This window comes from Tachyglossus aculeatus, chromosome 1 (genome assembly GCF_015852505.1).
Source record: "Tachyglossus aculeatus isolate mTacAcu1 chromosome 1, mTacAcu1.pri, whole genome shotgun sequence".
In the NCBI taxonomy this organism is placed as follows: Eukaryota; Metazoa; Chordata; class Mammalia; order Monotremata; family Tachyglossidae; genus Tachyglossus; species Tachyglossus aculeatus.
The window spans coordinates 157,385,747-157,398,388 of NC_052066.1; the positions used below are offsets into that span (position 1 = coordinate 157,385,747).

At 44.8% G+C, this 12,642-nt stretch overlaps 1 protein-coding gene across 8 annotated transcripts in view; it reads left to right on the top strand.

Annotated features, from left to right (window-relative positions):
* The window catches only part of CATSPERB (cation channel sperm associated auxiliary subunit beta), a 72,715-nt gene that overhangs the window by 22,784 nt on the left and 37,289 nt on the right, over window positions 1–12,642 (top strand). For all 8 annotated transcript variants that reach the window (XR_005451187.1, XR_005451193.1, XM_038747556.1 and 5 more), the window contains exons 12-14: window positions 792–824; window positions 2,723–2,789; window positions 3,126–3,172. Coding sequence is in view for 6 of the 8 variants with exons in the window: in XM_038747556.1 (XP_038603484.1) it covers window positions 792–824; window positions 2,723–2,789; window positions 3,126–3,172 (147 nt within the window). In the remaining 2 variants the exon portion in view is untranslated. The remainder of the gene's footprint in view (window positions 1–791; window positions 825–2,722; window positions 2,790–3,125; window positions 3,173–12,642) is intronic.

Below are 12,642 nucleotides of genomic sequence, written 5' to 3' on the forward strand. Positions count from 1 at the left end.
TAATCCCCATTTATAGATGAGGTAACTGAGGCATACTTAAACTGTGGGCCCCATGTAGGACAGAGACTGTGTCTGACCTAATTAACCTGTACCTATCTCAGCGCTTAGAATAGTGTTTGTCGTGTAGAAAGTGTTAAACAAGTACAATAAAAAGTGAGTTGCCCAAGGTCAAACACCAGACAAGAACCCAGGTCCTCTGACTCTCGGCCCATGCTGTTTCCACTAGGCCATACTGCTTCACTTAGAGTAAGATTATTAAGCAATTTAAGTAATCATTTAATTTTTCTTGTTTCTTTCTCAAAATCTTTCCAAAACAATAGGAAATTGATTGAGAGGGTGTAGCTTGCAGTAGCATCCTGAGGATGGATTCTAAACTGAATAGAGCCCAAGGGGTTATCCAAATCAGGGAACGTGTCTACCATCCCTGTTATATTGTACTCTCCCAAGCACTTAGTACAGTGCTTTGCACACAGTAAGCTCTTGATGATTGATTGATTGATTGATGAGAACCATTCCTGGAAAATAGATTCAGCTTGCTTCAGGCCAGGGTTAGGACTTCGAGTCAGTCTACAGTATTTATTTATTTATTTATATTAATGTCTGTCTTCCCCTGTAGACTGTAAGCTCATTATAGGCAGGGAACATGTCTACCAACTCCCTTATACTCTCCCAAGTGCTTACTGCAGTGCTCTGTACATAGTAAGTGCTCAATAAATATGATTGATGCATTGATTGAATCCATTTCTTCTTTTGAATTTATTTGCAATTATACATTTTTGTCTTTTTTCTAGTTTTCGAGAGCCAACTTCTGTGGTTTTGAGAAGGTAAAAATGTTAAATTATAAGGGATGGTTAAATATAATATAAATATAATTATAATGGTATCTTGCCACAGATTGCTTGGTTACCTGCAGGGGTGGCTCGAGATATCCTGGCACTATAGGTTGAAGGTGCAAGTTAGTCCCTCAGTGGAACACTTCTGTAATATTCTTGGACTGTATTATCTTAATATAGTAATTAGTGAATCAGCTTAATAATTATGTAGTCAAGTAATAATTAACCTTTCAAATAATAATAGTGTTTGCAGAGTGACTGTTGTGTGCAGAGTATTCTCCTGGGCACCCTAGGGTTTATGAAGCTTGCCTTCAAGCAGCATAGTACAATCTAATAAGAGATCATATTGTATCATCATCATCATCAATCGTATTTATTGAGCGCTTACTGTGTGCAGAGCACTGTACTAAGCACTTGGGAAGTACAAGTTGGCAACATATAGAGACAGTCCCTACCCAACAGTGGGCTCACAGTCTAAAAGGGGGAGACAGAGAACAAAACGAAACATAATAACAAAATAAAATAAATAGAATAGATATGTACAAGTAAAATAAATAAATAAATAAATAGAGTAATAAATAAATATGTACAAACATATATACATATATACAGGTGCTGTGGGGAAGGGAAGGAGGTAAGATGGGAGGGATGGAGAGGGGGACGAGGGGGAGAGGAAGGAAGGGGCTCAGTCTGGGAAGGCCTCCTGGAGGAGGTGAGCTCTCAGTAGGGCCTTGAAGGGAGGAAGAGAGCTAGCTTGGTGGATGGGCAGAGGGAGGGCATTCCAGGCCCGGGAGATGACGTGGGGCAGGGGTAGATAGCAGGACAGGCAAGAACGAGGTACGGTGAGGAGATTAGCAGCAGAGGAGCGGAGGGTGCGGGCTGGGCTGTAGAAGGAGAGAAGGGAGGTGAGGTAGGAGGGGGCGAGGTGATGGACAGCCTTGAAGCCCAGGGTGAGGAGTTTCTGCCTGATGCGCAGATTGATTGGTAGCCACTGGAGATTTTTGAGGAGGGGAGTAACATGCCCAGAGCGTTTCTGGACAAAGATAATCTGGGCAGCAGCATGAAGTATGGATTGAAGTAGGGAGAGACATGAGGATGGGAGATCAGAGAGAAGGCTGATGCAGTAGTCCAGACGGGATAGGATGAGAGCTTGAATGAGCAGGGTAGCGGTATGGATGGAGAGGAAAGAGCGGATCTTGGCAATGTTGTGGAGCTGAGACCGGCAGGTTTTGGTGACGGCTTGGATGTGAGGGGTGAATGAGAGAGCGGAGTCGAGGATGACACCAAGGTTGCGGGCTTGTGAGACGGGAAGGATGGTAGTGCCGTCAACAGAGATGGGAAAGTCAGGGAGAGGGCAAGGTTTGGGAATATTGTACTCTCTCAAGTGCTTAGTACAGTGCTCTGCACACAGTTAGCACTCAAAAAATACAATTGACTGACTAACAAAAATAGAAGATAATCATTCAAAATTACCCATCAGGAGAAAATAACAAAACAGTAGTTAAATGCAAGTATACAGTTTATACTATAATAAATAGTGTAAACAAGAACTGGGCTCCCAAGAACACTCAGAGTTAGTACAGGAAGAAAACTTCCTTTTCAAAAAAATACTACCGAACCACCTGTGAAATAACATGAGCCAGTGCACAAAGGTAGCCATATATTGTACTTGATTTTCCCTGGTTTGTAGGGTAAATAGAGATAGAAGGGGTTTTTTGGAATTCACCTAATTTAGTGTCTAGTCACTGATAATATAAAGCATTAGAGAAGGCAACAGACAAATAAGAATATAACAATAAAATGAAGTGGGACAAAAGGCAGCCTATGGATAAATGCCTGAATTTGTTTTAGTGATTTGTTTGGTAACTGGTTCTCCTTGTTTTTAATAGGCTGATTATATTACATCAAGAATATGGTACAATGTCCAGTGTCTAGCTAACAAGGAGAGTTTTGAAGGTAAATTCTATATTTTTTAAAAGGGACAACTATGAATAGACTACAAAGTTTACAAAAATAAACAATATATAAATATGATGATGCAAATATTACTGTGTGAAAATATAAATATACTGGTTTAAAATATGATAGGGTTTAAATTATTGATCTAAATGGACAAAAATCTACTGTAAGTCAATGTCTTTTCCATCAAGCAAATGGTCTTATGATTAATCAGTAAATTTTATGAAAATATACATTGTTATTGCATTTGTTTTGTAAGATGTAGAACCTAGTACATTATGGGAACTCATATTCTAATATGCCTGTAATACTTTAATTGTTTCTGTTTCATAGATGATTATATTAGTATCTCCTTTGACAAAGATAAGACACTAAGCCAGGTAATGTATTATAATGAAAACAGGTAAGCGTCTTGATTGGGATTCACACCTGCATCACTGATAAAATGGTCATTTCAAAAGAGAATATTTTTTGATAGGAAAAAAACTTTCATTACCATTCCTAATTCCTAACTATCCCAGTTTTGCCTTTGAATAAGGATCCAATGCCTAATTGGATCCTGACTAATTATGCACTCTATATCCTAGATGGAGCAGGACTGTTTAATATTTGGAGACTCTTTAATTGAACTCCCTCAGATAACTCTTCAGAGTTCAAGGAACTCTGAAGTCATGGGGTCCTACTTACCACCAATAATAGATTGAGTATTTATGAAGTTAGTGTTTAATATGTGCCAAATCATTGTGCTGGTCAAAGATATCAACCCAAGATGGTTCTAGGGGCTTTAGGGGTAGAAGAGACATTGAAAAGGTATTCCCTTAATCCCCCTGCCCTCAAGCAGGGCTACCCCTAGTCAATCTCATTCAGACTTTCCAAAATGGTGATTCTATGTCAGGGGTATTTATTACAGGTAAAGAACCATTTGGTAACTTTAAGCTTGCTGTGGGCAGGGAATGTATCTGTTTATTGTTACGTTGTATTCTCTCAAGCACTTTGCACACAGTAAGCGCACAATAAATATGATTGAATGAATGAATGAGAAGCATACTCCCCAGGCTTCCCACAGGGTTCTTTGACTAGCATTTTATCCCCCCTGTTGTTCTGCCTGAAGCACCAGCCTTTGTCAGTAAACCCTCAAGAGGATGACACTGTCTCAGTCAGCCAATAGTATTTATGGAGAGTCTACTATGCGCAGAGCAGTGTACTACACCCTTAGGAAAGAACCAAAGAGTAAGAATATATGATCACTGGCTCCGTGGAGTCAGAGGTCATGGGTTCTAATCCTGACTCTACACTTATCAGCTGTGTGACCCTGGGCAAGTCACTTCTCTGGGCCTCAGTTACCTCATCTGTAAAATGGGGATTAAGACTGTGAGCCCCACGTGGGACAACCTGATTACTTTAGAACAGTGCTTGGCACATAGTAAGCACTTAACAAAAAACTTCATTATTATTTATTATTATTTACAATCTAGCAGAGGAGTCAGACCCTGAAGGAAGTTACTTGTAAGGGAAGCAATAGAATATATATGATATGTTCAGAAATGCTACTAGGGTGGTAAGAATGTAAGTACTTACCTAATGTAGGAAGGCTGATGTAGCAGTTGGGGGACATGAAGTGGGAAAATAAGAGATTGGGCAGGGAAATCCTCCTGGAGGTGAAGACATCTCAGAAGGGCTTCAGAGAAAGGAAGAGCCATTGTCTGTCAGATATGAAAGGACCAGGTAAAGGGTAAAGTCAAGTGTAAGCCAGAGGTCAGCAGTGGGAAAGTAAGAATGAGGCATGGTGAATAGGTTGGCTCTAGACCCATGAAGATTGCAAGTGGATGGCATTTGGCTTTAGGGGAATGAAGATTGAAAGTTGGGTGGAGTGGGAAAGGAGCAAGAAAAAGCAGTGAGGAGAAATTTAAAGCTAAGGGTTAGGAGTTTCTGTTGGATGCTGAAAGAAATGAACAATCATTTATAGGGAGATGTGTGCTGAAAGACATCTTAGAAAATTGATCTAGGAAGTAGAATGAAGTATGAAAACGGGACTAGAAGATCAGAGAGGAGGCTGATGAAGTAGTCAGGTCAGGATATAAGTGACTGGACTAGAGTGGGAGCCATTTGGATGGAGAGCAAGGAACAGATTCTGGAAAGTTGTGGAGAAAGAATCAAAAGATATGGTGGCAGATTGAGGGGATGAGGGATTTCAAAAAGAGGGAGGAGTAAAAGATAATGCCAGTTTTTTTTAAAAATGGTATCTGTTAAGGGCTTACTTTGTGCCAAATACTAAGTAAGCTCTAGGGAAGATACGATTTAATCAGGTTGGACACAGTTCATGTCCAACATCGGGCTCCATTTTCCAGATGAGGGAACTGAGACCCAGAGAAGTTAGGTGACTTGCCTGAGGTCACACAGCAGGCAAGTGGCAGAGCCAGAATTAGAATCCAGGTCCTTCTGACTCCCAGGCCTGTGCTCTATCCAGTAGGCCATGCTGCTTCTTCAGGGTTGCAGGTTTGTGAGATGGGAAGGATAGTGATTTTCTCAGTTGTGATAGGAAAATAAGGTGAGCAAGAGGATTTGTGGGAGAATATAGGACGTTCGGTTTAAGACTTACTCAGCTTGAACTACCAGTGCAACATCCGCATAGAGATAAGATGTCCTAGAGATAAAAGGAAATGTCAGAGTGCAGAGGAGTAGAGAGATTATAGTTGAAGCCATGGAAGGATGGAAGCAGATGAGCGCCCTGAGGAAGCAGAGGTAGATTGAGAATAGAAAGGGACCCAGAACAGAGACTCGAGGGGCACCACATTCATTCATTCAATCATATTTACTGAGCACTTACTGTGTGCAGAGCAGTGTATTAAGCGCTTGGGAGAGTACAATACAACAGTAGGGAGTATAACATCATGCACTGTCAAGAGAACCAATTAACCTGCTGATTTGCCTTTGAATTGATTATTATACTTTGACCACACTAAGGTAGTTGGGTTTGTAAAATTAAAATATCTCTGTTAATGGTACAGTTGAGAAATTAACTGTAGGTGTTTAATAAATGTTAAAAGTTATGAAAGTAAAAGTCTTAAGCTAGGAAAGGTGAGTGGAGGCAGGCTATTTCTGTAAACAGCTTTCTTGACCTTGCCATGACCAAACAACAATTAGAAACATCTTAGACCCCATCTCTGGGACCAAAATCTCAGATTCAGTGTTTTTATTGAAAGGGGGAAAAGAAAAAATGATTTAATGACTTTGGGCAAGTCACTTAACTTCTCTGTGCCTCAGGTTCCTCATTGAATGGTGATTCAATGTCTGTTCTTCCTCCTACTTAGACTGTGCTCCTCATATGGGACAGGGTCTGTGTCTGAACTGAGTAGCTTGTATCTACCCCAGCACTTAGAACAGTTCTTGGCACATAGTAAATGCTTAACAAACACCATAATAATAATAATAATATAGAAACTATGATCTAAATATCTGCTATATTCTAGCAGTAAATGAAAAATTAAGACACGTTAGAGTCTGGGACCAGAAGGGTAGAAGACTCCTGGAGACTGCTTTTCCCTAAAGAAGCTGTGTGTGGCCCGGAGACATGAAGTCAGCCAGTGCCACTGGCTAGGGACCTACTGTGATAGTAGCTCTGATCTTAAAGCCCTGGCAAGAGGCCAAGATGCTCTTATGGATTAGGGAAAGAAAGGTGGTAAAATTGAGCCTGAAGTAATGATGACAGAAATGCTGATCAAAAAAGAGAGTTGAAATCAGTGGGACCAAGCCCAGGTTGAAAGCTATCTGTGCCTTTGGGTCAATGGGAACCATGGTGAGCTCTGGTGCTGAACATCTGAGCCTGCACCTGCCTCCCCCTTCTCCTCTCCCTACCTCACCACCACCATCACATGTGCTAAATGCAGGACAATGACCAGTGAAGTCAAGGCCAAAAGGAGACTGCTGCTTAGATGAAATGGCACACATGAGTATTAGCTTTAGCTATGGTGATGGGACCAGTGGTTTTGGTGCCAGTGGTCTGTTTTTGGGCCAAGAAGATGGTTTATGCCATCAATTATACAATCAATTTCGAAAGAAGACATGACCCCATTTCCAATCAATCAATCAATCAATCAATCGTATTTATTGAGCACTTACTATGTGCAGAGCACTGTACTAAGCGCTTGGAAACTACAAATTGGCAAAATATAGAGACAGTCCCTACCCAACAGTGGGCTCACAGTCTAAAAGGGGGAGACAGAGAACAAAACCAAACATACTAACAAAATAAAATAAATAGAATAGATATGTACAAGTAAAATAAATAAATAAATAGAGTAATAAATATGTACAAACATATATACATATATACAGGTGCTGTGGGGAAGGGAAGGAGGTAAGATGGGGGGGATGGAGAGGGGAACGAGGGGGAGAGGAAGGAAGGGGCTCAGTCTGGGAAGGCCTCTTGGAGGAGGTGAACTCTCAGCAGGGCCTTGAAGGGAGGAAGAGAGCTAGCTTGGCGGATGGGCAGAGGGAGGGCATTCCAGGCCCGGGGGATGACGTGGGCCGGGGGTCGATGGTGGGACAGGCGAGAACGAGATACAGTGAGGAGATTAGCGGCAGAGGAGCGGAGGGTGCGGGCCGGGCTGTAGAAGGAGAAAAGGGAGGTGAGGTAGGAGGGGGCGAGGTGATGGACAGCCTTGAAGCCCAGGGTGAGGAGTTTCTGCCTGATGCGCAGATTGATTGGTAGCCACTGGAGATTTTTGAGGAGGGGAGTAATATGCCCAGAGCGTTTCTGGACAAAGATAATCTGGGCAGCAGCATGAAGTATGGATTGAAGTGGAGAGAGACACGAGGATGGGAGATCAGAGAGAAGGCTGATGCAGTAGTCCAGATGGGATAGGATGAGAGCTTGAATGAGCAGGGTAGCCGTATGGATGGAGAGGAAAGGGCGGATCTTGGCAATGTTGCGCAGCTGAGACCGGCAGGTTTTGGTGACGGCTTGGATGTGAAGGGTGAATGAGAGAGCGGAGTCGAGGATGACACCAAGGTTGCGGGCTTGTGAGACGGGAAGGATGGTAGTGCCGTCAACAGAGATGGGAAAGTCAGGGAGAGGGCAAGGTTTGGGAGGGAAGACAAGGAGTTCAGTCTTCGGCATGTTGAGCTTTAGGTGGCGGGCAGACATCCAGATGGAGATGTCCTGAAGGCAGGAGGAGATGCGAGCCTGGAGAGATGGGGAGAGAGCAGGGGCGTAGAGACCAGGAGACCAGGAGACGTAGATCTGGGTGTCATCAGCGTAGAGATGATAGTTGAAGCCATGGGAGCAAATGAGGTCACCAAGGGAGTGCGTGTAGATTGAGAACAGAAGGGGACCAAGCACTGAATCTTGGGGAACCCCCACAGTAAGGGGATGGGAGGGGGAGGAGGAGCCTGCAAAAGAGACTGAGAATGAACGACCAGAGAGATAAGAGGAGAACCAGGAGAGGACGGAGTCTGTGAAGACCAGGTCAGATAGCGTGTTGAGGAGAAGGGGGTGGTCCACAGTGTCAAAGGCAGCTGAGAGGTCGAGGAGGATTAGGACAGAGTAGGAGCCGTTGGATTTGGCAAGCAGGAGGTCATTGGTGACCTTTGAGAGGGCAGTTTCCATGGAATGTAGGGGACGGAAGCCGGACTGGAGGGGGTCGAGGAGAGAGTTGTTGTCGAGGAATTCTAGGCAGTGTGTGTAGACAACTCGTTCAAGGAGTTTGGAAAGGAATGGTAGGAGGGATAGGAGGGATATGGGGCGATAACTAGAAGGTGAGGTGGGGTCAAGAGAGGGATTTTTTAGGATGGGAGAGACATGGGCATGTTTGAAGGCAGAGGGGAGTGAGCGGTTGAAGATGGAAGTTAAGGAGAGGAGAAGGGATGGAGCGAGAGATTTCATGAGATGAGAGGGAATGGGGTCAGAAGCACAGGTGGCCAGAGTAGCACTTGAGAGGAGGGAGGAGAGCTCCTCTGAGGATACTGCTGGGAAGGATGGGAGAGTAGCAGAGAGTGTTGAGAGCTGGGGGGTTGGAGAAGGGGGGGAAGTGACTTTGGGGAGGTCGGACCTGATGGATTTAATTTTGTTAATGAAGTAGGAGGCTAGATCGTTGGGGGTGAGGGAAGGAGGAGGGGGAGGAACTGGGGGCCTGAGAAGGGAGTTGAATGTACGGAAGAGCTGGCGGGGGTGATGGGCATGGGTGTCAATAAGGGAGGAGAAATAGTTTTGTAATTTTCCATAATTGGCATTGTATAACTAACCAGAATTGATATTTCTCAATAGAAGGGGGAGTTAGTTAATTCCACTTGTCTGCTGTGTGGCCTTGGGCAAGTCACTTCACTTCTCTGTGCCTCGGTTCCCTCATCTGTAAAATGGGGATTAAAACTGTGAGCCCCATGCGGGACAGGGACTGTGTCCAACCTGATTTTCTTGTATCCACCCCAGCATTTAGTACAGTGCCTGATGCATAGTAAGTGCTTAACAGATACTATTATTATTATCTCACTTTGTCAGAGAGACACTGCACTCTTAACTAACGGCTAGGGACTAAGGCTTCATCTTGTTCACAGAAGGCACAGTGCATGGTAGTTTGAAGAGTCTTAAGGGCTATTAAACCCAGAGTTTAGCCATAGCATCCCTAATTCCATTTTCACTCCAACAAAAAGCAGTAGTTAGAAGTAGCTTGTGTGGCTCACAATTTAAGAATGCTAGCTACCTTTGGACTCAAGGCAGTGGGACTCTGTTTAATTCCTGGTTAAAATGGATTAGCCAATATCCAGAGTTGACGAGGTGTCTATGCCAGAGAGAGATCAGCTCAGTGGACTACTGGGAAAATCTTGGTGGGTTAGTAATCTAATAATCTTATAGATTCCATGGCTAGTATTTTTCCTGGAAAAGTTTTTCCAGTTCAAAAGTTAATTTTAGCCACAGTTCAGAACCTACAATACTCAGAGTATTTGGGTCATGTGGACTCAAAAGACACTGTTAGGAGAGCATTGTATTGTACTCTTCCAAGTGCTTAGTATAGTGTTCTGCCCAAGGTAAGCACTCAGTAAATACCATTGATGATGATACTGTTCTTTCTCACAAGCCTAAATCCACCCCAGGATCAAAATCCTCATCACATCACCACATTACCATACCACCTTGGTTGACAGCAACTCAGACCTTTTCCCCTCCTTATCCTTGACCCTTCCTCTCCTTGCTTTCCTCTTCCTGAGTGGCCTTGGAATTCAGGGCCTATGCAGGCCAGCAGCTGAGATGGGAAAGGGGAAGAGGGACACCAGTACCCCTGGGCATTAATGGCCTAATATGAAATCCCAGGCCAATCTGGAAGTCTGCACAAGGAAACTATAACTTTGACCTGCAGCCTTGTCTACACAGCCCAACCAAATGTTCTCAAGATGAATTGGATTCAGTTGTTATCACTGTCATCTTCCCTGGAGACTGTGTGTGGATTGTTAATCAGCAGCCTCTGATCCTTTTAATTATTATTGTTTAACTGCCAAGATAGGTTCTCAATGTAGGCATAGCAATTGTATGATTTGTGCCTCATGAAAGGGTTTTGCAGATGACTATTACCAAGGGGCAACTAGAGGCTCCAGATAAGTCCAGATTAATGTAGGGACTCCTTGGGTTTAAAACCAGGGCCTTGGGTTTACAGGGACCTGAGCTGACAACCCCTCCTCCCATCCCATCATGCTGCTCCCCCACCCAACCCCGCTGGGCAGCTTTGTTGTGGAGTATTACTATGACACCCTGCTACCTCCCCTGTGCTCCACCCCACAGCTGCCTTCCCTTTAAAAAGGCAGCAGCATGGCCTAGTGGATAGGTCACGGGCTTGGGAGTCAGAAGGACTGGGATCTAATCCTGGATCGGCTGCTTGTCTGCTGTGTGACCTTGGGCAAGTCACTTAACTTCTCTGTGCCTCAGTTATCTAATCTGTAAAATGGGTATTAAGACTGTGAGCCCCATGTGGGACAGGGACTGTGTCAAACCTGATTAGCTTGTACCTACCCCAGTGCTTAGAACAGTGCTTGACAAACATTCATTCATTCGTTCAATTGTATTTATTAAGTGCTTATTGTGTGCAGAGCATTGTACTAAGCACTTGGGAAAGTACAATACAACAATAAACAGTGACAATCCCTGCCCACAATGAGCTCACAATCTAGAGTGGGGGAGACTGACATCAATACAAATAAATAAAATTACAGATAAGTGCTATGGGGTTGGGGGCTGGGGAAAAGATCAGAGGGAGTAAGTCAGGGTGACGCAGAAGGGAGTGGGAGATGAAGAAAAGTGGTGCTTAGTCTGGGAAGGCCTCTTGGAGGAGATGGGCCTTCAATAAGGCTTTGACTGGGGAGAGAGTAATTGTCTGGTGGATTTGAGGAGGGAGGGGATTTTAAGTGCATAATAAATGCCATTATTATTATTATTATTATTATGGGCAGAGTAGTGCTGGAATGTCCTCTAGGCCATAAGCTCATAAGTTGTATTGTACTCTCGCAAGTGCTTAGTACAGTGCTCTGCTCACAGTAAATGCTCAATGAATATGATTAAATGAGTGAGTGAATGAATGAAGTAAGCCAGCACCAGCCTGAGCTCTGCCCCAAAATTAGAAAAGTCCCAGAATGAATGAACGTTCTGGAGCAATGGGGAAGGGGATCAGCAGGAGCAGTGGGATGGAGCGGTGAAGGGTTGCTGGGAGGGATGGAGGAAGCTCTGAAGCCTTGGATGGCTTACTCACCATCTTCTTCAGTGGATGGCTAGCCACTCCCTCCACCCCCACTCCACAAAAAAATTCCCCTCGCTTGCCACCACAGCCGTCACCACCTCTCTGACCCCTGAAAACCTGCTTGCTTCTGAGGTGGTAAGGATAGTGAATGCAGTGTGGAGGATGGCAAGGAGGGTGGTGGGACATGGGGTGGGGGTGGCGGTGTAAGCTGACACTATCTTGATTAGGTTTTTTTAAAATTATTATTATTATTTTCAGCACTCAGCCAGAGTCACAGGTGGAGGGGGTTGATTTTGAAAGCAGGCAGGAGATCTTTTCTTGAGAGACAGTTAAAAAGGATAAGAGTGTCCTCCCAAACCCTGCCCTCTCCCTGACTTTCCCATCACTGTTGACAGCACTACCATCCTTCCCGTCTCACAAGCCCGCAACCTTGGTGTCATCCTCAACTCCGCTCTTTCGTTCACCCCTCACATCCAAGCCGTCACCAAAACCTGCTGGTCTCACCTCTGCAACAACGCCAAGATCCGCCCTTTCCTCTCCATCCAAACCACTACCCTGCTCATTCAATCTCTCATCCTATCCCCACTGGATTACTTCCTCAGCCTCCTCTCTGATCTCCCATCCTCCTGTCTCTCCCCACTTCAATCCATACTTCACGCTGCTGCCCGGATCATCTTTGTGCAGAAACACTCTGGGTATGTTACTCCCCTTCTCAGAAATCTCCAGTGGTTACCAATCAACCTACTCATCAGGCAAAAACTCCTCACCCTCGGCTTCAAGGCTGTCCATCACCTCACCCCCTCCTACCTCACCTCCCTTCTCTCCTTCTACAGCCCAGCCCACACCCTCTGCTCCTCTGTCACTAATCTCCTCACCGTGCCTCTTTCTCTCCTGTCCCGCCGTCGACCCCCAGCCCACGTCCTCCCCCTGGCCTGGAATGCCCTCCCTCTGCACATCCGCCAAGCTAGCTCTCTTCCTCCCTTCAAAGCCCTACTGAGAGCTTCCTCCCTTCAAAGCCCTACCTCCTCCAGGAGGCCTTCCCAGACTGAGCCCCCTCCTCCCTCTCCCCATCCTCCCCGCCTTACCTCCTTCCCCTCCCCACAGCACCTGTATATATGTATATATGTTTG